Source organism: Lampris incognitus, chromosome 2 (assembly GCF_029633865.1).
Source record: "Lampris incognitus isolate fLamInc1 chromosome 2, fLamInc1.hap2, whole genome shotgun sequence".
Taxonomy (NCBI): Eukaryota; Metazoa; Chordata; class Actinopteri; order Lampriformes; family Lampridae; genus Lampris; species Lampris incognitus.
The window spans coordinates 104,502,824-104,528,304 of NC_079212.1; the positions used below are offsets into that span (position 1 = coordinate 104,502,824).

General features: G+C 44.0%; 1 protein-coding gene across 1 annotated transcript in view; it reads right to left on the minus strand.

Moving 5' to 3' along the window:
* Positions 1–2,496: 2,496 nt before the first annotated feature.
* mmp24 (matrix metallopeptidase 24) overlaps positions 2,497–25,481 on the minus strand; it is a 115,171-nt gene continuing 92,186 nt past the window's right edge. Inside the window, exons 8-10 of the mRNA XM_056273396.1 lie at positions 17,008–17,146; positions 6,805–7,071; positions 2,497–2,858 (exon numbers count right to left, since the gene is read on the minus strand). Of these exons, the coding sequence (XP_056129371.1) occupies positions 2,497–2,858; positions 6,805–7,071; positions 17,008–17,146 (768 nt within the window). The remainder of the gene's footprint in view (positions 2,859–6,804; positions 7,072–17,007; positions 17,147–25,481) is intronic.

Genomic DNA, 25,481 nt, shown 5'->3' on the forward strand with positions numbered 1-25,481 from the left:
AAAAAGAAAAAAGATTTGGAAAGATTTTGGCACTTCTGTCAAGGCTCCAGAAGATTTCTGAGCATAACCAACATTGCCAAAACTGTGATGAAAGGGGCTAATTTGACCATTAAGAGAGCAGACAGATTCAGATGAAACTGACTGTATGTGGACAAGCATTGAATTAATGCCTGCTTAAAAGCAACCTGGTGTGCATCAAGTGAGTCGGTGTGTCGGTAGAAAACAATTAGACACAGGAGCTTGTGAGGGAGACGGACTCAAGTATGTCAGAGATTTCAAGAAAAAGTTAGAGAAGGAGGGCAAAATAATTGACTGGACATGGAAAGAGACGACAGTGAGAGAGTGAATGGGAGAAACAAACCCACGGAGAGGAGAGACAGACAAAAGGACAATAGGAGAGTGCAAATTGAGCAAGAGGGGGAGAGAGAGAGACAGAAGAATAAAAGTAAAAGGAGAGAAAGAGCTAGAGAAAAGTACTGGCACAGAGAACGCTAGACAGAGACAACCGACAAGGATGAGAGAGCAAGAGATAGAAAGCGAGCAAAATAAACAGTAAAGAGTGAGGTAGAAGCAGAGAAGACCTGAACCGCAAGAGAGAAGAGGCAAATGAAAAGACAAGTCAATTTGTGGGGAGAAAGAGAAAGAGACAGTGAGAGAGAGAGAGAGACAGTGAGAGAGAGAGAGATGGACAAGGGGAAGAACATGAGGACAGACAAAGGACAGGATGATTAAGGTGAGGGATGTTGAGGGAAAGTAGTCCCTATTAGGGCTTTGTGAACAGAGGTACTTCATTATAGCCTGGCCAATGTCACTGAGCCACAGCAAGCATACTAATACAGACTCTCTCTTCCTCCCTGTGCCTCTTCTCCTTTGCTCTCTCCCTCTCTTATCCTCTCCCCCTTTTTTGCCATCTATATTCTCTCATTCTTTCTAATCTCCCTCTCCCTCCTTCTACACTCTTTGCTTTGAGCCTCCCATGTTTGTAAAGTGTATAAATGGTGATGAGAGAGAAAGAGAGAGAGAGAGAGAGAGAGAGAGAGAGAGAGAGAGAGAGAGAGAGAGAGAGAGAGAGAGAGAGAGAGAGAGAGAGAGAGAGAGAGATAACCACCAAGACAAAAACAAAGCCGGATAGAGAGAACAAAACAAACGAAGTCGAGATCTAAAATAAACAGACTACAGACTGGTTCAGTTGTCTGACAGCAGGTGTCTTGTTAAAGAAGGGCTGTAAAGACACTAGATGACTAAATGTTCTAGAATGAATCGACTCGAACTTCAAACACTGATAACCAAAACATGCTGCCCAAATCTGTCAGCCCAAGCAGGTTTTACTGTTGTTTTTGTTGTTGTTGTTGTTGTTTTTGGTGGGGAAATGACTTCATATTTTCACTGTTTCACCGTTTGTTTTTTTTTTAGAATATGAGCTGTTGTTAAAGCCTGTGTTTTTAATCCTGTGAGCATTTGGTAAATTGCAGTGTTGTCAGCCCCAAAGTCTGGTTCGATAGTAATGAGGATGTCTTTCCTTTTGTATGACAGAGAGAGAAAAAGGTCCTCTTCGGCATGTCTACATTTCCACACGGTTGAAACTAAGTTAAAACAAAACAATTCAGCGATTTCACAAAGAAATCCTTGGTTGTTTTTTTTTTGTTTTTTTTTTTTGATATGGCCTTGCTACCTACATTTTATGTTCAAGTTTAAACATTTTTTAAATCCATTTCTTTCTTTTTTTTCTTTTTCTGCATTTAATTTCATCTGACTTAACAGTTGAAGCAGTTCATGTGTACAAACATGTTGAGAGAAACAAGCTTGTAGGTGGCCTGGAAGTGTGGACACAACTCCCACCTTTTCTCTCTCGCTCTCTTTATTTTTCACTGAGAAAAAAAAAGGTCTTGTGTCCCAGCAGAAATAATGACAGCTCATCACTCGGAAAGATCCCATCTTGCCATTTAAACAGCCAAAGAAGATGCAGGCAAATTGGGTGCACAAGACCAGACAGCCAGATCAGTCATTAAGTCTGTTCTAAGCCAATCCAATCCTCCAGGAGCCCATTTTGATTCATGCTCTTCTGGCCAATCAGCCATGTGTATTTAAGGGTCCTTGTCAGGTGAGAAAAAAGGGGGTAAGACAAAATCAGAGTAACCCTTTCCTCCCTGTTTTACACCGAGGTGTTTGTGTTATAAGACAGGCACAAATCTCTCTCACACGCACACACAAACACACCTTCACAACACACACACACACACAGGTTGCTCGTTTTCTGAGCCACCTGAGTGTTTTTTAGTGTCCTTATGTGTGACATTCTTTGCCAACGTTAGCTTGCAAAGTTAGCACCCCCTCAGCTTTGTTGTCCTGCTGTCCTTCAATTGCACTGGTAGCATTGTCATTAGCAGACATTAGCTAGCACGTCAGTCAAAGTCACGACCGCTTTGCACCTCCCAACGCTTGAACCTTTATATTTTCTTGGAGAAAAAAAAACAAAAACAAAAACAAAGGCGCCTGTCATACCCACTCTTGTACAGGGTATTTGTAGTAGTGCTGGGTCACCGTGTTCTGCTGCACCCCTTTGTTTTTAAACTGAAAGATCGTGTACACCAGCACCAGGATGCAGAGCGACAGAATGCAGGGGATCACCACGGCGATGGCGTTGACCGTCGCCGGGACGTCGTTGATGGTCACCATGATGTCCACGTCGTCGAGGGGCAACTGGCGGTCGCCACGGTTGCCATTGGCGGAGCGCTCCATGTCGGACTGGTCGCAGCCCATCCAGTCACGCAGGATGGACTTAGGATAGCCAGGTTCCACTGTCAGCTTCTGGTTGTCAAACTTCCAGTACTCCTTCCCTTTGTAGAAGTAGGTGTAGTCTAAGACAGGCGAGATACATGGGGGAGGGTGGGGGGTTGGGTAGAAATTGCAGAATGGTATGGAAGGGGGGGGTGCAAAAGCAAAACCATTAGGTGTGTGCAATCAATAGGCCAAACAAGCCATATTCCTCATTGTTGGAAACATTTTTTGTGTGCGCGACTACATCAAACCACAATTTCTTGCAATTAAAATTAATCTTTATTTTGTGACACCAACATTTATAATGGCTGTGCCATCCTGGCCAAACTAGCTGACATTTTCTTGTCATCAATATGGTGCAGATATCTGAGAGCTTTTGTATTTTTGACCTGTAAATGACAATTATACCTAAGAGTTCACTTTTTCCTCTAACTTGAAGATTGGACCTTTTGAAATGGGCTTGAACCGAAAACAAACAAATAAAAATTTAAAAAAAGAAAGAAAAAAAAAAAAACAAGACAAGAGGATTCAGCCATCCATTATCCAAACCGCTTATCCTGCTCTTAGGGTCGCGGGGCTGCTGGAGCCTATTCCAGCAGTCATTGGGGCAGCAGGTGGGGAGACACCCTGGACAGGCCGTCCAGGTCCGGCCATCATAGGGCCCACACACACACACACACACACACACACACACACACACACACACACACACACACACACACACACACACACACACACACACACACACACACACACATTCACACCCAGGGACAATTTAGTATGGCCGATTCCCCTGACCTACATGTCTTTGGACTGTGGGAGGGAACCGGAGCACCCGGAGGAAACCCACACAGACACTGGGAGAACATGTAAATGCCACACAGAGGATAAGCTTGTGAAGACCCCCAAGGTTGGACTACCCCGGGGCTCGAACCAAGGACCTTCTTGCTGTAAGGCAACTGTGCTAACCACTATGCCACCATGCCTAACCACTGCGCTACCGTGCCTAACCACTGTGCCACCGTGCCAAGAGGAATCCAATTTTTCTCATTTCCGTCCAGGAAATGTGTGAGGTTTTAAGCATGAAAATGAAAAATATCAAATATCATGCCTCACTTTCTAAGACAACACTCTCCCCAACACCATTTTCAATTTCCTCAACTGTATGGCCTCTCTCTTAGCACTAGCATATCCCTGTGGCAAAGGGGCTTATTAGAGGCAAGACATATCGAGTGCAACACAGTGGTTTCAGTCAGCTACTGTGTTCTGGCCTCAGCAGTGCTTGTTTGCATTGAAGGGCAACATTATGTAATGCTTGTGAGACGGCCAATGTAGCTAGGAGACAAATGGCTATACCAAAGAAATAGAACAAGAAAGAGAGAAAAATAGACAGTAGTAAACAGATAACCCTTCATGAAAGGGACAAACATGCTCCATTACACTCACATCAAGCACACTCTCACATACACAAAAACCAGAAATTGTGTGCAATTGAGAATGCACATACAATACATACAAAGGCCTTAAAGAAGTCTTACACCCTTGCTGACATAGAAATTTATGTTTGTGAAAACCAGGACTTGAAGACATTACATGTACCATGCATGTGGGCATACAACCACATAAAGACACACAGACACACACACAAACACACAGAAACATTACTTTTGCTAATGTGTCTCATCTCCACAAAAATGACATGCGTGTGTGCGCATGCACACACACACACACACACACACACACACACACACACACACACACACACACACACACACACACCATTCTGCCACCTCTAAGCCCCCGTTAGCAAACAGTCTAGAGAAAAAGCCATACTGCTCATGTTACCACAGCTGATCTTACATAAACACAAACATTCTCATACACTTGCACACACACACACACACACGCAACCCCCCACACACGAAAAGCTCTGCTTGTGGTTCTTGCCTCCCTCAGTGACAGACAGGGCCATGGGGGTTGCAACTTGACAAGCAGAAGTGATGATGGGTAGTTTCCCTCCAGGAAAGCAGTGTCTGTGTGTCGCTGTGCATTCATCTGTGTGATCTCTGTAGGCGTCTTTTTGGGTACATATGCACGTGATTGCATATGTGTGCGTATTTATATGTATACACATGTTTATGTTTTTGTGTTTCCCCCACTGCTTAAGGCGTGCAATGCTGTTGTAGTATGAATGTGGAGCAGAGGGAGAATCCCCTCAATGTGAATGAATCAACCTCGCTGTAACTGTGTAATCCATCCACTGGACAGACTGGTTGACTAATCAGCCAACAAGACTTGCCGACTGAAGAATAGAGGCTGGCCTCCTGACTGACAACCTGGTAGCTGGCTGCATTGCCAAATAACTGAGAAACTAAGTTTCTCACTCAGTGAATGATGAAGCATTTGACTATATGACTTCTTGACTGTGTGGCTGATTGACTGACTGTTAGGTTGGCTAACAGACTGGTTGACAGGCAAAATGACTCATTGGGTTGGCTCAATGGCAGATTGGCAGCCGCTGACATGGTCATTAACAGACAATAACTGATTGACTAACAAGCGGTCTGTGGTCAACTCATCACTCCTTCTATACCGACTAGACTCTCCAAAAAGAATTTTAATCCATCCGTTCATTTTCATCTCAATTTAGTATGTCCACTTTTCTATTTTCTTAAGGCCCTACCATCACACAGCCCTTACAGCGGTTGGGGAAGGCGCACACCTCCGTGTCCTTCAATATATGTGGAGCCAGCTGTTGGCTCCCCACCCATGTGCACTGCCAATTCTGCTTTCTGCGAAAGCAACCGGAGGCAAAACTGGAGTTCAAATCAAGAACCTCACCCCATATATTTCAGATGTTTTATGAGACAGATTTCCTAACAGGAGAGTTGTATGAATTTAAGTCCTTTATCAATACATTTTAATAACTATTAAGCTGTATAGAGTGGCTTAGAAACATTCTTAAATCACAATAGGTCATATAGTGTCATAACACATTATATATGTGAGTTGTATGTACACTCACAGGGGTTTATGAACGTGGGCCTTAAAGAAAGTGTTATCCAATAAAATTGCATAAAAAACAAAGAAGAGTAAGAAAAAATAGAGCAAAATGTGAAATAAAGCCCCAAAAAAAATCTAATGAGCTCCATGGCTCTCAGAGGAGTTAGCATACCAACCAACCCTGATGTTGATAAAATGGATGTCTTGCTTCAGAACTCTTAATTTATTGCAACGTATCTTTGAAGAATCAGACGTTTTAAGGTGGGATCAGACTACACGATATTTTTGTCTTTCACGATGGTCACCATGTCAGATTAGGCAATCATAGTACCATACATTCTTGTCATGTCTTGGCCAGGATTCTGGCAACACTACAAGTGTGACCCCGACCAATCATCCATCGTGTACTGCTTTTCACGATCTTGCGTGAGTTCATAGGTCATTGGGGAGGAGGGTCAAGAAATTGCATTATGCTACAGAAACACCATGTATGATGCTGGCGGACTAGGAAATGATGGCCTAGCATAGCTTAACCAGCTACTCACCGGGTTGCTGAAGTGGCTCCATTATTTCTAGTCAATATTTAGCCTTTTTTTTTTTAAAGGCCTGCAGGGATATTGTTATCACTGCTCAACAAACCTTTCTGCGGTTTGGTCATTCCACCTGACAGCAGCAGCATCCCTCTTTCTGTATGCCATGTTTACATGTGTGCACCAGAGAGCATTCTGTCATCCTATTAGTCAATGTCAAGGAATACGTTGTAGGAGTTGTTAGACTAGGCAGGAAAATACAAAACATTCTGACATGCTAGACTTTTAATCGGGATGTCGTGGGGCGTCCCAGATGCCACATTGCTGTTTTTTGATTATGTCACACTACACAGGGTGAAGACACCCGTTTGTTGTTCCCAACGTTCTTAATCGGGCCCGACGCTGGAAATTTGTTGGCGTTGTCAAAATTGGACTGAAATCGTGTCGTCTGATGTACATGCCACGTTAAGAATACAAAATGAGGACTACTCACATCCCTCCCGACTGATGAAGGCTCCCTGCGGTGCATTTGGGACTCCTTTCCACACGGTGATGGGTTTGGGGTAGCCTGGGTCTGCCGTGTGTTTCTCCTCGTTGTAGCGCCAGTACTGGTCTCCCTTGAAGAAGTAGGTCTTTCCGACGGGCTCCCAGCGCAGTGCAGTGTCAATGCCGTCTTTTGGGAGGCAGCTACCCAGCTCGACCAGGCTGTGTGGGTAGCCCGGCTCAGCAGTCACTTCTTTAAACACCCAGTACTTATCACCTGGAAGATTGGATGAAATGAAACAGAAAACGGTGATAGACGTTAGGATCACGTTCAGCGAGACTCTGAAAGGGTTGACTTTGTAATAAGCGCTCTTAAAAACCCTAACCAGTGAAAATCGAATAAATATTCTGCAACTTTTGTCATACCTAAACTTTTATCATAAATGATGGAATACAAATATGCACTAAATATTCACATTTTGCACAAAATGTGTTATTTTTGTAGAAAACATCAACTTCCCCAAGTCGGAGTGACACAGAAAGAGACGTATCTGTTCCACCACCTGGCGAGTAAACACATTCACTTGGTGTGAGTGTGTTTACTCGCCACCGACTTCTAGGCTGAGGGAGAGTCTCCATTGACACTGGAAACCAGTCATTAGACGAAGATAGAGGAACCATTTTATCACAACTTCACAACCTAATCTTAACCCTAAATTTAAGCATTGCAACCATAGTTGCCGTTGTTGTGTGGCACAAAAATCCACTTTTGTGCATGCATTGTACAATTTCAGGTCATGCTATTTCAGAATCAGAATCAACTGTATTGGCCAAGTGTGCATGCACATGGTGAATTTGACTCCAGTACACAGCAGCTTCTAGCTCTTGCTGATATTTGTAGACATTATTTGTACATTTGCCCGCTGAGAATGTGAATGGACAGTCCTCGCCAGTCATATGATAAAAGGTATATCCTTCTCTCACTAAGATGTGTGACTAATGTTTTTTTTTTTTAACATGGTGATGTTGGTCGCGTGGTTCGGGTCCTGGGCTGTTCCGGTGGCATCTGGACACTGCTTGACATCCTCCTCATCATGGTCTTCATATATTTTATAATTCCATTATAATTCTGTTATCCTCTTTCAATGTTGTTGTGTAAACACAACATCCATTGCACTTTGTCCGTCTTCTGACAATCCCTCCTCTGCTGCTCTCCCTGAGGTTTCTTCCTATTTTTTTCTCCCTGTTAAAGTGGAGGTTTTTTTTCAGGGAGTTTAGGAATCAGGCACATTTTATTGTTTCCCTCAGCCCACAGAAGTGCAACACAAAGACAAAGACACATATCCAAAAATTACAAGAACACATATCAAACCATAAAAAAAAAATCACTGTCCAAGAGAATGAACACAGATGCCTGTCATAACTGCCGGTCTGCATGGGTGAGCAGTTAGCTTAGCCTGCCCCGCTTCCGTGTCCTGGCAGACTGCCCTCGGTGTTTCCTCTTTGGTCCCTGGGCCCACAGGATGCAGCAGACTAAGCTCTGCCAGCTTGTCCAGCGCCAGCTCTCCCAGCCATCAAATGAAGACAAAACAAATTTAGACACAGATGTGGACGTGGACAAAGACACTGCATGGATGGTACTGGGTGATGTTATGCCCCTGCCCATTCTGTCATCTGAGGTGGTGCCTGAGAAGGTGGAGTCAGTGAAGTGGTGCTGATTGCTGCACTGATTGCAGACGGGCATGAAGAGGCCCCCTCACATTTCTGAATACTGTTTGTTTGACTTTTGTAAACTTCTTGGTTAACTTTTGCCTGCACTCATGCTTATGTTCTAGATCCCTTTTTTATTTTGGGGTTAATACCCGCCTTTCATTTTCATTTTTATTTGGCTTTGCCAGGCAGGGCGGTGAGTATTGTTTCCCTTGTCTGTTTGTGTTTAGTGTATTCATTTTTAGTTATCATAGTTTGCCCTTATCACCGCCCTGCCTTAGTTATTCATGAGTTTGCCGTTTGGTTCTTTATGTTGTTTTTTATGCACTGGCCAAGTTGTAATAAAATAGTAATAGTGACTCTGAACCGTTTTCTTTAGTGACTTTCTTATGGTATGGCTCTTGTAGCACTTTTTTGATCTTTTGGTCTTAGTTCAGCCGTAACGTAATTGGGGGCTCATCTGGGATCCCTTTAATTGATTGGTTATTAACTTATTTTTTTTGCTGCTTTTTTGACATGGTTATTACCATTGTTTTGCCGCAGGTTCAGAGTCACTGTTTGTTTTTGTTGGCAATGTCTTTGTGTAGTCTGTAGGCTATTTTGTGAGGTGCCCCCCCCCTTAGTGTTTGGGTTAGGCTAAGTAGTAGTTATTCATTTCTCCCTCCATTTTGTATTTCCTCATATCATGGAGTTTGATGCAGCTAAATTTGCTGAGGCCCAAACGGGAGCCCAGTTCGACCGCTGCACTAAGGCAGAGCTACTGCTAATTGCTGAACACTATTCAGTTGAGGTTAATAGGAATGGTCACAAGGCTTATATTAGCTTAGCCCTTATGTCTGCCTTGGTTGAGAAACGGGTGTTTCCTAGTGAGGAGATGCCCGTGTTAACCACTCCTTATCCAGTAGGTCCAGTTTCTGAGGGCAAGCCTAGTGATCAGTCCTTAAGGCTTAAAAAGCTCGACTATGAACTTAAGTTTAAAGAACTCCCGCTGAAGGAGATGGAACTTAGACAGAGAGATAAACAGTTGGAGCTGGAGTCTAAGGAGAGGTTAGAGAGGCTTGAACTTGAGAAAGTCCTGCACTTGAAGGAGTTGGAGCTTGGAGATCGTAAGTCAGGGAGTGAAGCTCCAAATCCTGAGTTTGATGTTAGTCGAAATATTTGACTGGTTTCCCTCTTCTCTGAGAAGGAGGATGACAAGTACTTCCCCCATTTTGAACGTGTAGCTACATCATTAGCTTGGCCTAAGAAATATTGGATTCTGCTGTTGCAGTGTGTGTTGACTGGAAAAGCCCAGCAAGTTTATTCCTCTTTGTCTTCAGCAGACAGTCTGGATTTTGATACTGTTAAGAAAGCAGTTTCGAGGGCTTATGAGCTTGTACCAGAGGCCTACCGGCAGAAGTTTAGGTGTTTTAGAAAGCCTGATGGCCCGACTTATATGGAGTTTGCGCACGAGAAGGAGAACCTGTTTGAAAGGGGGTGCCTATCCCTTAAAGTTAAGGACTTTGCTAGGCTCAGAGACCTTATTCTTTTGGAGGAGTTTAAGAACTACCTCCCGGAGGCCGTTGCCACTCACCTAAATGAGCAGAAAGTGCATCAGGTGGCTGCTGCTGCTGCTCTGGCAGATGAGTACATCTTGACCCACAAGAGTGTTTGCTTTGAGAGGTCCAGCATGCACCCTGATAGGTCAGCTAAGGACCCATCTAAACCTTTAACCCCCTCAGACAGAGTTAGTCGGCCGGGTTCCCCACAGAAAGGGGCTAACCATAAATGGGCTAACCATAAGGGGTTTGGTCTAAAGGACAAACCCGTGTGCTTCTATTGCAAGAAGCCTGGACATGTAGGGGCTGATTGTTTCCAGCTACAGCAAAAGAACGCCAGGTCTGCCAAACCTGTGGCTCTTGTGAACACTGCTCCTTTGTCCTCTCTGGCTGTGCCCTTGTTACCACCCAAACACAAAGTAATCAAGGAACAGAGAAAGCTGGTCAGGAAACAAGACCCAAAGTCAGTCGAATAGACCAAGAAACGGTCTAAAGAAAGTAAGGAGAGATGGACAGATGGAGATAAAAAAGAGGATGAGGGAGGGTATGTAAAGGAGAGTGGAAGATCTATCTCATTCCAACATCCCGTGGAGGTGGATGTTGAGATTGTCTTACAAAAGGGCCATTGTGAGGCCGAAAACGCAAAACCACCTCCAGTTAAACCCAGCTCCAAACGACAATCCACCACCACCCCAAAGATGGAGGAGGAAACTGCGCTAATGTTGCGGCTGGAGACGTCTCTGCATCACCCTCAGTCATCACAGATGCCAACTCCGACCACCAGAGGCCTCCGTTGATCAGCGCTCCGTCCCAGGCCTCAGTTATCACTGCAACTGCAGCAGAGGAGCTGTGTGACCTGAGGAACTACTACAGCAAGCAGCTCTGAAAAATAAACCACATCTCCCACGAGTGCTTGGGGTGCTGGTGTGTATTATTGAGTTTTTATTCATTTATTTATTTTTACGTCATCCATTTCCTGCCTTTTTTGTTCCTGGAGTATGCTGGCGGAGATGATGCTGCGGTTCCCTGGGGTCCCTGCACCTGTGGTCAGGTGTCTTAACAGCCTGATTATCAACTGTGCCTTCCCCTAATAGATCTTATTGGGGGTGTCTCAAGGCAAGTGGCTGCTGCTGTGACCATTTCTTGTTCTCTACTGTTGGTCTGCACCTACTCAGCTGTTTGTTGCCCCTGTCTCTCGTTGGCTGTGGTGTCGTTCCTTGTTCCTGGCTCAAGTCCTGGCGGGTGGATCAAGAGGTTCCTGATTCTGGTCTTGATGGGGGTGCTCAAGTTCCCGTTTCCTGCCTGGTGGGTGGATCAAGGACCCTCGTGCTGCGCCTGGTCGTCAGAAGTTAACCCGTCCTCCAAGTGGGGGTAATCATTAAAGTGGGTTTATTTGTTTTTGGTGCTTTTTGATTTTACATTAAATTGCGGCATTATTATTATTAATTTTTTGTGCATCATTTAATGTCTTATGGGTGGAGGTGTTACGCCCCTGCCCATTCTGTCATCCGAGGTGGTGCTTGAGAAGGTGGAGCCAGTGAAGTGGTGCTGATTGCTGCACTGTTTGCAGATGGGCAGCACCTGAGGTCTTCCCCTACTGACTCCTATAAAAGCTCACAGGTCCATGGAGATGAAGAGGCCCCCTCACATTTCTGAATACTGTTTGTTTGACTTTTGTAAACTTCTTGGTTAACTTTTGCCTGGCACTCATGCTTATGTTCTAGATCCCTTTTTTTTATTTTGGGGTTAATACCCGCCTTTCATTTTCAGTTTCATTTGGCTTTGCCAGGCAGGGCAGTGAGTATTGTTTCCCTTGTCCGTTTGTGTTTAGTGTATTCATCTTTAGTCATCCTATTTTGCCCTTATCACCACCCTGCCTTAGTTATTCATGAGTTTGCCATTTGGTTCTTTATGTTGTTGTTTTTTATGCACTGGCCAAGTTGTAATAAAATGGTAATAGTGACTGAACCGTTTTCTTTAGTGGCTTTCTTATGGTACGGCTCTTGCTGCACTTTTTTGATCTTTTGGTCTTAGTTCAGCTGTAACAGTGAGGCCGCCGCAAACATAAATTCACACCGCCATCTTCCCACACTGGTACTGGGTGAGGCCACTGCAAACACGAATTCACGCCACCATCTTCCCACACCGGAAGCGGAAGATGTTCCTTATCCGATGGGTGGGTCTAAGGACAGGATGTTGTGTTGCTAAAGCCTCCCGAGGCAATTTGTTATTTGTGATATTGGGCTATACAAATAAAATTGACTTGACTTAAATGTTATTATGACCAGATTCTCCTTGACCAGGAACCGAACTGGCCACATTGAATAAATCCTTTAAAAACATTTCACATGGGAGAAAATAAATACAAATTTAACAACAAGAGGATGAAGACCTTCCAGGGTTAATGGGATCCAGCTGAGTGGCTAAGTAGTTGCACTACATAAAAACAGCTTTGTCCCACAAAACTAAAACTGATTCTCACCTCATTAAGCTTTGAAAATAGTACAGCCTTATGATAACTTATGAAAACAATCCCAAACTTAATAATGGTGCATAAATCATGGTTCTACACATTAGAAATTATCTATCGGGCTCTGAAAATACGCCTGATTGTTACTTTTTTTGTTGTAAATATTCAGTGTTTATGATGAGCTAGAAACAAATAGGGATAATGAAAACGAAAAATTAATATTTTAAACAGAATTATAGAGGTGGCTTAATCATAGCACCGCACTATAGCAGGCTGTTTAGTACCAAGCATCTAGGCTGGCCTGGATCAGTGATTGGTCCAATTAACACTTGGGAGAAATGTATAGAAAGGAAAAGATATTAAGGAAGATTAATATAGGCAGGTCAACCATCCATCAAACAACCTTCTTCAAATGATGTGCTAATAACCTTTCAATTGGCAGTTTGGACAGACTAGCTGAGGCTTTTCATGTTAACTCCTTAAACAGATGTGAAATGCATACTATTCCCTGATTAACTAAACTTTAGTGTATGCATGCAGGATATACAGTGTCCTCTCCGGGCCTATCTCAGACTGAAACGACTTACTGCTTCTGGGCTGTAGAGCAGTTTTATGCACATCCTGTTCCACCAACACCCCGCAATCCATAAATTATAACTAGGCGTTTTAAAACAAAGCACTTTGAACTTGCATTGCTGCTGAGAATGCAGTTGTGTTTGGCCAAACACCAGTCGCCATGAGATTGCTGGGATGGCATTACCTCAGAACAGCACAGACGAACTCTCTATTTCATTGGACAGACAGACAACATCCCTCATTCTCATTTTGTGTGTCTACTTTTAGCAAACGAATTTCTGTGGCTGTGTGCACAAGTTTGAGTCATTGTGCAACAGGGCATTGTGCACGTGTGTGAAAGTGTGCACTGCTCTACTGTGTAACTGTACGTGATCATTTTGTGTGGGTGTGGTACACGTGTGTGTGTGGGTGTGTGTGTGTATGAGCGTGTGAGAGAGAGAGAGAGAGACAGCAACTAAGAGCTCTGAGAAAGTAAAGCTATTAATACCCGCTCCTGGCAGGCCGCGATAGCAGGACAGTCAGTCAGGAGGTGTGTGTGTGTGTGTGTGTGTGTGTGTGTGTGTGTGTGTGTGTGTGTGTGTGTGTGTGTGTGTGTGTGTGTGTGTGTGCGCTGTGAGAGAGGGATGAGTGACTCCACCGTCAGCAGATGAGGGATGAGGGAGGTTTTCATATATGGGCTGAAATTCTATTACTTTAGCCCAGGGAGTCCTCCCAGCCCAGCAATTCTTACTAAATACATTTTGAGGAGAAGGAGGTGAGACAACCCACCAGAATTTGACCATCTGCTACAAGACTTTTCAAGTGTTGCTGTGATTATTGTTAGCCAACAATTAATGCTGTAACAACCCCCCCCCTTTCTCCCCAACTATATCCGGCCAATTACCTCACTCTTTCGAGACATCACAGTCTCTGCTCCACCCCCTCTGCCGATCTGGGGAGGGCTGCAGACTACCACATGTCTCCTCCGATACATGTGGAGTCGCTGGCCACTTTTCACCTGACAGTGAGGAGTTTTGCCAGGGGGACGTAGCACATGGGACCATCATGCTGTTGCCCCCAGTTTCCTCTCCCCCCCCAAACAGGTGCCCCGACTGACCAGAGGAGGCGCTAGGACAGGACACATACCCACATCTGGCTTCCCAACCGCAGACACGGCCAACTGTGTCTGTAGGGACACCCAACCAAGCCGGAGGTAACACGGGGATTCGAACCGCCAATTCTGTGTTGGTAAGCAACGGAATAGACTGCCACGCTACGTGGAAGCCTATGCTGTGATGACTTTGTTAGACAACTGTTACTGGGCTGCTGTGGTTGCTGCATTTGTTGGAGAGAAATGTGTGAGGACTGACATAAAAAAATCAAAACAATAATGTGGAAGGAATTTACTTGTTAACAAATGCTTTTATTGGTTAGTTTTGTTGCAGTCGGCTGAAGTTGTGATCATTTGTTTATACTGAGGTTCCTGTAAGATGGGAGACATTCTGGCAGGTTTATGAGAATTCAAACAGTTTGAATTAGAAAGCCACTTCCTTTTGTTATCATATTGTTACAACGAATTGAATTCTTGCAACGAATGTGTGGGAGGAAACCAGAGCACCCAGAGGAAACCCACGCAGACAACATGCAAACTTCTCACAGAAAGGACCTGGGACAGCCTGGGGTTCGAACCCAGGACCTTCTTGCTGCGAGGCAACAGTGCTAACCACTGGGCTACCGTGCTGCCATTATCTGAGGGAACTAAATTTGAGGGGGGTAAACATCTTACGATTGCGTTTTGCAACTCTGATGGGAGTGTGAAATATATTACGGATCAAGATGTACACTCACCGGCCACTTTATTAGGCACACCTGTCCAACTGCTCGTTAACGCAAATTTCTAATCAGCCAATCACATGGCAGCAACTCAATGCATTTAGGCATGTAGACATGGTCAAGACGATCTGCTGCAGTTCAAACCAAGCATCAGAATGGGGAAGAAAGGTGATTTAAGTGACTTTGAACGTGGCATGGTTGTTGGTGCCAGAAGGGCTGGTCTGAGTATTTCAGAAACTGCTGATCTACTGGGATTTTCACGCACAACCATCTCTAGGGTTTACAGAGAATGGTCCGAAAAAGAGAAAATATCCAGTGAGCGGCAGTTCTGTGGGCAAAAATGCCTTGTTGATGCCAGAGGTCAGAGGAGAATGGCCAGACTGGTTGTAGCTGACAGAAAGGCAACAGTAACTCAAATAACCACTCATTACAACTGAGGTATGCAGAAGAGCATCTCTGAATGCACAACACGTCGAACCTTGAGGCAGATGGGCTACAGCAGCAGAAGACCACACCGGGTGCCACTCCTGTCAGCTAAGAACAGGAAACTGAGGCTACAATTCGCACAGGCTCACCAAAATTGGACAATAGAAGATTGGAAAAACGTTGCCTGGTCTGATGAGTCTCGATTTCTGCTGCGACATTCGGATGGTAGGGTCAGAATTTGGCGTCAACAACATGAAAGCATGGATCCATCCTGCCTTGTATCAACGGTTCAGGCTGGTGGTGGTGGTGTAATGGTGTGGGGGATATTTTCTTGGCACACTTTGGGCCCCTTAGTACCAATTGAGCATCGTGTCAATGCCACAGCCTACCTGAGTATTGTTGCTGACCATGTCCATCCCTTTATGACCACAGTGTTCCCATCTTCTGATGGCTACTTCCAGCAGGATAACGCGCCATGTCATAAAGCTCGAATCATCTCAGACTGGTTTCTTGAACATGACAATGAGTTCACTGTACTCAAATGGCCTCCACAGTCACCAGATCTCAATCCAATAGAGCACCTTTGGGATGTGGTGGACCGGGAGATTCGCATCATGGATGTGCAGCCGACAAATCTGCAGCAACTGCGTGATGCTATCATGTCAATATGGACCAAACTCTCTGAGGAATGTTTCCAGTACCTTTTTGAATCTATGCCACGAAGGATTAAGGCAGTTCTGAAGGCAAAAGGGGATCCAACCCGGTACTAGCAAGGTGTACCTAATAAAGTGGCCAGTGAGTGTATAATGCCTTGCTGTAAGGTCCCCACACGACAAGAGGCTTTCATGAATCTGGGCTGCTGGATGAGAGTAATCAGTCTTTCTCATTTCCAGAGTCCCAGGGTGAAGTTTCAGGGCTTCATGTGACACAAGTGAAAGTGTTTTGCTGAGCCCAGGTCTGTGTTTTACATGGGGAATTAAATGAGGGAATCCGATTCTGATTTGGATTCAGATTCAGATTCTGAATAAGCTTGGGCTTTTGTTAACAAATCAGTATTTTATCATATTTAAAACATTTTAATTCAAAAGAAATAAAACAATTTGTAACCCCCACAAAAATCAATAACTCCCAGACTAAGCCCCCTAAATGGCAGTTGTGGAGCAAAAATAGACTGCAAAGCTACTGTAGTGACCTCCCTTCGTGACAATTACATCTTTGTGAGGTTTCCGCATGAGGCCCTGAACACAAAATTGTGGGCGTTCTTCTAAAGGCAAACACCTAAATGCACACATCATTTTTCGACAGTTGTCCTCAACATGTTATCATTCCACCAGTCTCTTCATGCCCTTTGGCTTGAGAAAATTGCATTTTCTCAGTACGTTACAGATGTCAGACAAGGTTGAAATGATATGGGTAAAGTCACCGATAACAATAATAGCCAGACAGCTGTACCTTGCAAATATCTGGATGGCCGGGGCATAAAAACTTAGAAAAGTTCTTCGGAAGGATTCTGACTTGCTGAGTGATGCCAAAATTGAGTTTATCCTTACAGCTCATCCTTTTTTCTTTGCATGTTAAGAAAAATTTTGAAGTTGGTTCCAGGTTTCACTGTGATATCTGAACAGTGCTGAATCGTTAGAAAGTTCAAAATCGGATCTCTTTTTTTTTCAACGTTTCATACCTTTGAAGAAAACAAATTTGCCGTCAGATCTCTCGTAGGCAGCGTCAATGCGAGGCGGCAGCCCCTTCCAGAAATGGTCGATCTGCATGGGGTAGCCCTCCTGGACCTTGTTGTTCCGTAGACGCCAAAACCATCGATCCTGCAATGCACCAAGAGCCCCAATTAAAACGAAGCAAGCACAGAGTCTGACGTAAGGTGGTGTGGGAAGTCGAGAGTGACGCTCTATTTGAGAACCCAAAATCGAATCCCCTGTGTCAGCAAGCATCCCCCCTGCTGATGCACCGCTGAACAACCCATTGAGTCTCCAGCGGATACCTACCAAGGCAGACCCTACACTCCAACCTCCCTAGGACGGATAAGTGATCGCATTACGTAATTTCACATTCTGCCCACATTGATTCTAGCTCATACTCCACACGTCATTTCACAGGATCTTGAACTATAACTAGAAGACCAGGTGGTTGTTGGTCTCCTTCCTTGCAAAGCCACCTATACATTTTATAAGGGAAAAGTTTAAACAATAGAAAGGGATCAGACTACATACATCCACATAAACACACCACACAGTTCAGCAGGGAGGTATAACAACAGGGTTAACGAATGAGATGATCGTTGGATATACTTAATTCAGAATAGGAATCAGAAAGAGAGAGCAAGGCATTAGAATTTACTGAGAGCCATAAACATGAGTTTTAATGAGTAACGGCCATCGAGAATCATCTTTCATTGAGAAAATGTGATGCTGGCAGGACCTACTCTGTCCTAGAAATTGAGTGAATGGCTGAATGAACAGGCGATTTTTTTTTCTTGAAAGGAAGTGCGTAACTCAGTATAAGCAAAGATCTCAAATATTACCAAAAGTGTAAATCATATATATATATATATATATATATATATATATATATATATATATCCATTATCCAAACCACCCAGGAGTCATTGGGCAGCAGGCAGGCTGCCAGTCCATCACAGGCGCCCCCCACAGGCACCTAGGGACAATTTTTAGTACGGTCAATTCACCTGGCCTACATGTCTTGGGACTGTGGGAGGAAACCGAAGCACACAGCAGACATGGGGAGCATGTAAACTCCACACAGAGGATGACCCGGGATGACCCCTAAGGTTAGACTACCCCGGGGCTCGAACCCAGGACCCTCTTGCTGTGAGGTGACCACACTAACCACTGCGCCACCGTGCCGCTGCCTCATTATTATCATTTTTATTTTAGGGGGGGTAGGGAAATAGGACATAATGTCCTTTTTTCTCTTCATTTTGATGATAACTATAGAACAAAAACAATGGAGAGGGATACACAACACTTAAGCAGCCCAGAATATTAATACACTGTTGCTGGCTTTTTTAATTAATTTGTGTTGTGGTAGCCTTTATGCTTACATTTCACAACTACAGTGCTGCTTGAAAGTATGTGAACCCCTTGAGCAGTTTAGATGTTTCTGTTGTTTTACCATGATTTTCTTATTTTATCATCACCAGTTTTTATGTATGAAATGTCAGATATATGTTTATCAATTGCATGTACTTGTTTAGTGGGACTTGTTTAAGTAGCCCAAAAACTACATGAAACATGGAATTAGTGTATGTGCAAAAGTAAGTGAACCCCCAGCTGCATTGGTTAAGTCAAGCAGGTAACAGACTCGGGTGAAACACATTTGGGTGCTTAATTAATCATTTAAGCAGACCAATGAAATGAGACATCCTTGGGGAAGGGTTTGGCCTGCACTAATTAAAAGAGAGAGGAAACCAACCAAACCACTGTGGTCCCATACAAATCAACAATGCCGAGAGACAAGGAGATATCCGAGGACATGACGAAAAGGGTAGTGACAGCCCATCAGTCTGGGGAGGGCTATAAGACCATCTCCAAAAGATTCCAGCTCCATCCATCCACTGTAAGACAATTAATTTACAAATGAAGGGCCTTCAACATGACAGCAACTCTGCCTAGAAGTGGACGCCCATCAAAACTATCATCCAGAAGCACCAGAAAAATAATAAATCGGGTAAAGGCCAACCCACACATCACCTCTAGAGAGTTGCAGACCTCTCTGGTAGCATCTGGGACAAATGTGCATGCGTCTACAATCAGACGAAAATTGAATAGCCATGACATTCATGGGAGGGTTGCTAGAAGGAAGCCTCTGCTCTCAAAAAAGAACAAAGCTGCCCATTTCAACTTTGCCAGAGAGCACTTGGACAAACCAGAGGCCTTCTGGAAGTCCATTCTTTGGACAGACGAGTACAAAATAGAATTATTTGGTCACAATCAAAACCAACATGTTTGGAGAAAAGCCAACACTGCATATGAAGAAAAGAACCTCCTCCCAACAGTGAAGCATGGTGGTGGAAATGTGAAGGTCTGGGGCTGCTTTTCTGCTTCTGGACCTGGACGACTCCATATTATCCAAGGAACCATGGATTCTCCAGCATATCAAGACATTCTTGACCAGAATCTCCTGCCATCCGTCAGGGAGTTGACGCTGGGACGAAAATGGATTATGCAACAAGACAATGACCCAAAGCATTCCAGCAAAACTACAAAGGAATGGCTTCAGAGAAAGAGGATTCGTACTCTGGATAGGCCCAGTCAAAGTCCGGATCTTAATCCAATTGAAATGTTGTGGCGAGACCTGAAGAAGTTGGCACATACCAGATGTCCCTCCAACCTCTCTCAACTGGCTGAGTTCTGCAAGGAGGAGTGGGCAAAAATCCCCATAAGCAGATGCGAGAGACTGGTTAGTGGTTACAGAAGACGTTTGGTTGAAGTAATGGCTGCAAAAGGAGGAACCACAAGCTACTAATACAAGGGTTCACATACTTTTGCACATGTTAAATTTTCATTTTTTGTGAAATAAACCACCTTTGTTGAATTAAATAATGAAAATATATCTCTTTTTGTGTGTATGTCCATTATTTGGAAGGTGTGCTTTAAAATAAGCTTATTACACATACATCCAAATCCCAATTTGTAATGCTTTTTACAAAAACAGTGACCATGTCTGGAGGGTTCACAAACTTTCAAGCAGCACTGTATATAGCAAAACCAACGGAGACAAATGTATAGCATGCTATCAACTCAGGCTAGCCATTCATGAAGAGAGACAGTTTCTCCCAAACACTATCGCAAAGCTTTCAAGTATTAAGCCTTTCACATGTAACTTATTTTTTATGCTATGTAGCGCACATTACGTTTTTTCATTAGTGTTATTAAGCTTCTCATAGTTTTCAGTTAGCGTTTGCAATATTTTTAATGTTAAATCGCTGCATCCTCAAAGCTAAAATTAGCTAGAATATCTATAATCTAGTTTCCTAATCGCACCGGTTTTAGCATACGCACTAAACGGCTAATCATGGCGGTGTGACTGTACACGCCAAGGTGTACGGCTTATGGCATGAAACAGGCTTGTACTGTCTCATAAAGAATTTACTTGACTCACTGGATTATTTTGCGCCTTATTTATTGAGCACTTCCCCTACCGTTGAGTGTTTCTTTTAACAATGTATATACACTGCTCAAAAAAATAAAGGGAACACATAAGCAATGCAATGTAGCTCCAAGTCAATCACACTTTTGAGATATCAACCTGTCCAGTTAGGAAGCAACACTGATTTGTGAATCAATTTCACCTGTTGGTAAATTGTCTAATTTCCACCAGGTGGAAATTAGACAATTTGCAAGACAACCCCTATAAAAGGAATGGATTTGCAGGTGGTGGCCACAGACCATTTGCCTGTCCTCATCTTTTCTGGCCGATCTTTGGTTAGTTTTTCATTTTGCTAGTGCCCTCACCACTAGAGGTGGCATGAGGCGGTATCTGCAACCTACAGAAGTTGCTCAGGTAGTGCAGCTCATCCAGGATGGCACATCAATGCGTGCTGTGGCAAGAAGATTTGATGTGTCTCCCAGCACAGTGTCCAGAGCATGGAGGAAGTACCAGGAGACAGGCCAGTACACCAGGAGACGTGGAGGGGGCCGCAGGAGGACAACAACCCCGCAGCAGGACCGCTATCTGGTCCTTTGTGCAAGGAGGAACAGGAGGAGCCCTACAAAACGACCTTCAACAGGCCACTAATGTGCAGGTTTCTGCTCAAACAGTGAGAAACAGAATGCATGAGGATGGTATGAGGGCCCGACGTCCACAATTGGGGCCTGTGCTCACAGCCCAACACCGTGCAGCCCGATTGACCTTTGCCAGAGAACATCTTGGTTGGCAGATTCGCCATTGGCGCCCTGTGCTCTTCACAGATGAAAGCAGGTTCACACTGAACACACGTGACAGACGTGAGAGAGTCTGGAGACGCTGTGGAGAATGTTCTGCTGCCTGCAACATCCTCCAGCATGACCGGTTTGGCGGTGGGTCAGTGATGGTCTGGGGAGGCATATCCTTGGAGGGCCGCACAGACCTCTACGTGCTAGCCAGAGGTACCATGACTGCCATTAGGTACCGGGATGAGATCCTCAGACCCATTGTCAGACCATATGCTGGTGCAGTGGGCCCTGGGTTCCTGCTCATGCATGACAATGCTCGTCCTCATGTGGCCAGAGTGTGTCAGTAGTTCCTGTATGTCGAGGGCATTGATGCTATGGACTGGCCTGCACGTTCCCCAGACCTGAATCCAATCGAGCACCTCTGGGACATCATGTCTCGTACCATCCGCCAACGCGATGTCGCACCACAGACTGTCCAGGAGTTGACCGATGCCCTGTTCCAGGTCTGGGAGGAGATCCCTCAGGAGACCATCCGTCGTCTCATCAGGAGCATGCCCAGACGTTGTAGGGAGTGCATACAGGCACGTGGAGGCCACACACACTACTGAGCCTCATTTTGAATCGTCTTGAAGAATTTCCACAGAAGTTGGATCAGCCTATGTTCTCATTTTCCACTTTGATTTTGAGTATGATTCTGAATCCAGACCTTAATGGGCTAATGATTTTGATTTCCATTGATCATTCTTAGGTTATTTTGCTCTAAACACATTCCTCTGTCTAATAAATAAAGATTTTCAGCTGAAATATTTCCTTCATCGAGGTCTATATTGTGTTTTTAGGTGTTCCCTTTATTTTTTTGAGCGGTGTATATATATATATATATATCGTTTTTTCCGAAACATCCAATGGTGTTGTTATAAGTGCTGAACTAATGAGCGGAATATCAATACAGACACAGGAAAAAAAAAAGTTTTAATACGTTGCAGTACAGGCCTGTTTCTTGCGCCGCACACCCATCAGCTGTATTAAAACTTTTTTTCTGTATCTGTATTGATATATATATATATATATATAGAGAGAGAGAGAGAGAGAGAGAGAGAGAGAGAGAGAGAGAGAGAGAGAGAGAGAGAGAGAGAGAGAGAGAGAGAGAGAGAGAGAGAGAGAGCGAGCGAGCGTTTTTTTTTTTTTTTGTAAATCGTCAATGGTGTTGATGAAAGTGCTCAACAGATAAGGAGTGGAATATTAAGTTAGATGTAGGAACAAACTTTAATACATAGCAGTACAAGCCTGTTTCCTGTGTCGCGCACTCATCATAATATCTATCTATATATATATCTATATATCTATATATATTTATAGCTGTGGCTGGCTATTTATGTAGTTTTCTTCTGTGCTTTTTGTTGCCAAAAGGACAATTAGTCAGCTGGGCTATTGTTTTGGAAGATATATTTTGATCTTATTCAGTTTCAAGTAATAAAGCTGGGTCTTTTTAACGAAAGCTGATTCTGGTCATGATAAACTCCTCTTGGTTTGGGCAAGTGGGAAAACCAATGATGAGAGATGAAGTTTGAAACAAAAGATTGACAACCATGATCCGGACTGGTGTAAGAAAACAAACACTGAAGTTGTTTTTAATGATATTTGTTGCTCTATTGTCTGTTTGTTTAGCGTTTATGTAGCAAAGAACCGTGGTGATGCAACGCTTGCTTGATACCCATGCAAGCTTTGCTGTACCGGAGGAGAAAAGAAAAGAAAAGAAAATAGGAGAGAGATGCAGAGAGGTAATATAAGGTAAGGAAGGGGAAAGAGGGGAGGGAAAGACTAGAGTAGAGGCAGAGACAATAGAAAACAGGAAAGTTGGAGTAAGAGCAGGACAGGAAGGGAAGAGAGGAACAGGGAGAAGTGAAGAAAGAGATACTCAAATGGGAGGAGATAATGATTCTAACACTGACAGGAGGAAACTTGGAAGGAAAAGAAATCAGAAGATAAATGAGGATGGGAGAGAGGACAGGATGGGTACTGGAGATCGAAAAATGAGAGGAGCTGAAATGAGGAGAGATGAGTGGAAAGGAGGAGGAGGAGAGGCTGAGCATCAATCTTAGCTCATTATCATTTGGCTCTGGCAAATCTAGGACACAGCCGAACACGGTCCCAAAGGACTGATGCAAACACAAGTACACACACAGACACACACATTTTCACATGGACATGTGTGCGCATGCAAACCACGCATTACACATGCACACACGCACACACACACACATACATGTACACACACACACACGTACATGTGCGCACCCTGTCAGATACATACTTGTACACGCATGACATACACTGGCTAATTGATGCTGTTAGATGCAGTCTTATACCCTTAGATCCACACAAAGACAGGTGCTGACACACTCACAGACCCAGACGGCAATACGGACACTCAGTCACACTGAGGCCCTGTTCACACCTGGCATTAAAATGCAACTCAGGTGATCGGATCACAACTAGACAGCTAAGAAGACAGGAGTGAACACCTCCAAGACAAGTTGGAAGTACAATCACCTAAACCATCTCCGGAGGTAGACAGGGACATATGGGACCACACTGGTGATGTAGTGTGAACGCACATGTGTTTCCTGACCGCTTAGGATCGCATTTTTCATGTGCACAAGTGGAATTAAATGGGCTAAACTTGAATTCACATGCTCACCACTGTTAAAAAAAATGTTCAAGAGCTATTTTTCTCCATTCCATTTAAGTCCCCCTCCAGTCATGCTCGATACAATAAATTGTCTGATGTGTTTTTTTTCTGCAAAATAAATTATCTTGTTAAAATCCTGAAAATCACATCGACTCCTTCTCCCTCATTGAAAAATCAAAAATTTATGAATACACAAATTATCTCCGCCCCAATTCAAATCCTCCCACCCCTCACCTCCATCTCCCCCACCCCTCCGCTGCTTGCCTGCAGTCCTTATACCTGCTCACGGTTCGACTCATCAAACACAGTAACTTCTGCTTGTTTTCTGTTTCGCTTGCTACTGTATACTACACAATGGCAAGTGGTAATATAGGAGTAATTCAGCCACACTACATGTTCAAACCGGAAACTGATTTCAAAGAAGGAGAGCAAATTAGACAGGGTCACTGTGGCTTGTTCGCACCAGTGGGGAGGAGGAGGCGAGTTGGGGTGATTGTGGAGCCTTTATCCTCCCTGATGATCCACCAGTTTGCTCTCTTGGGCCAGCATGACATGCGGAGCCTCACCACCACCGCCAAACTGGGCGGAGGCTTCTCCTCTGGCTCGCATCACCGAAGCGGGTGCAAACGTCAAGCACCACCCCGTCCATTAACAGGATTGATTCCTTAGGTGTGTGACGTATGAATTCCTGCTTGACTGAATCTGTTTTTTAGACTGTCCTTGGTACACTGCAGTTTCAAAGCAGATATGCTCAGCCATGGTGTTGACTGGTTATTTTGCTCCTGATATGTCTTGTAACATTACCCTAACCCCACATGGACATGTTAACAAGGTTAAGAACTTCATCATCAGAGGGGGTCTTTAAGTCAGGTGTCATCACTAAAGTTCAAATAAACATCCAGTAACTGCAACGAGAGCGGCATAGCATACAAACAAATATTATAAAGCCTATAATATAGTCAAGGAGCATCACTAGCTGGCAAAGATATTCAGAACTTAAAGCTGACAGATCCACGGTGTCTCCACATGGAAAATTCACTAAAAGATCAATTTAAATCCTAGACTTCAGCCCCCCTGTGAACAGGCCTACATGGTCATGAAAATGAATAACTAAATTTAGACAGCTGAGCAGCATGCAATGCTGAGATGCAGAAGTTGCAATATACTGCACATTTATAAACGTAATGCAAAACATGAAAGTGGCCTTTCATACCTGTCATGTCGTGTCAGGTGAGCATTGCATGCTATAACCTGAAAACAAACTTCCTGTTGCCGCTCTAACGGGCATTTGACATTCAGCGGCAAAGCCTTGTAGGCACATTTTCAATTTGATCATTATTTTCATATCTTCTTCGTCTTGATCTATGTTAACAAGTCAGTTAATTTCTTTTGTGCTCTTGTCAAGTCCATGGAACGTAGCTCAAGTCAAGTCAAATGAGTCAAAGTGCTGAAGTGATGTACGCAGTTAGTTTCAGAAAGCAAAATCCAACCACAAGTGGTCACTGGAGGCACATGTTTAGACACAATGTTAATATGGATGTTGGTTATGAGCAA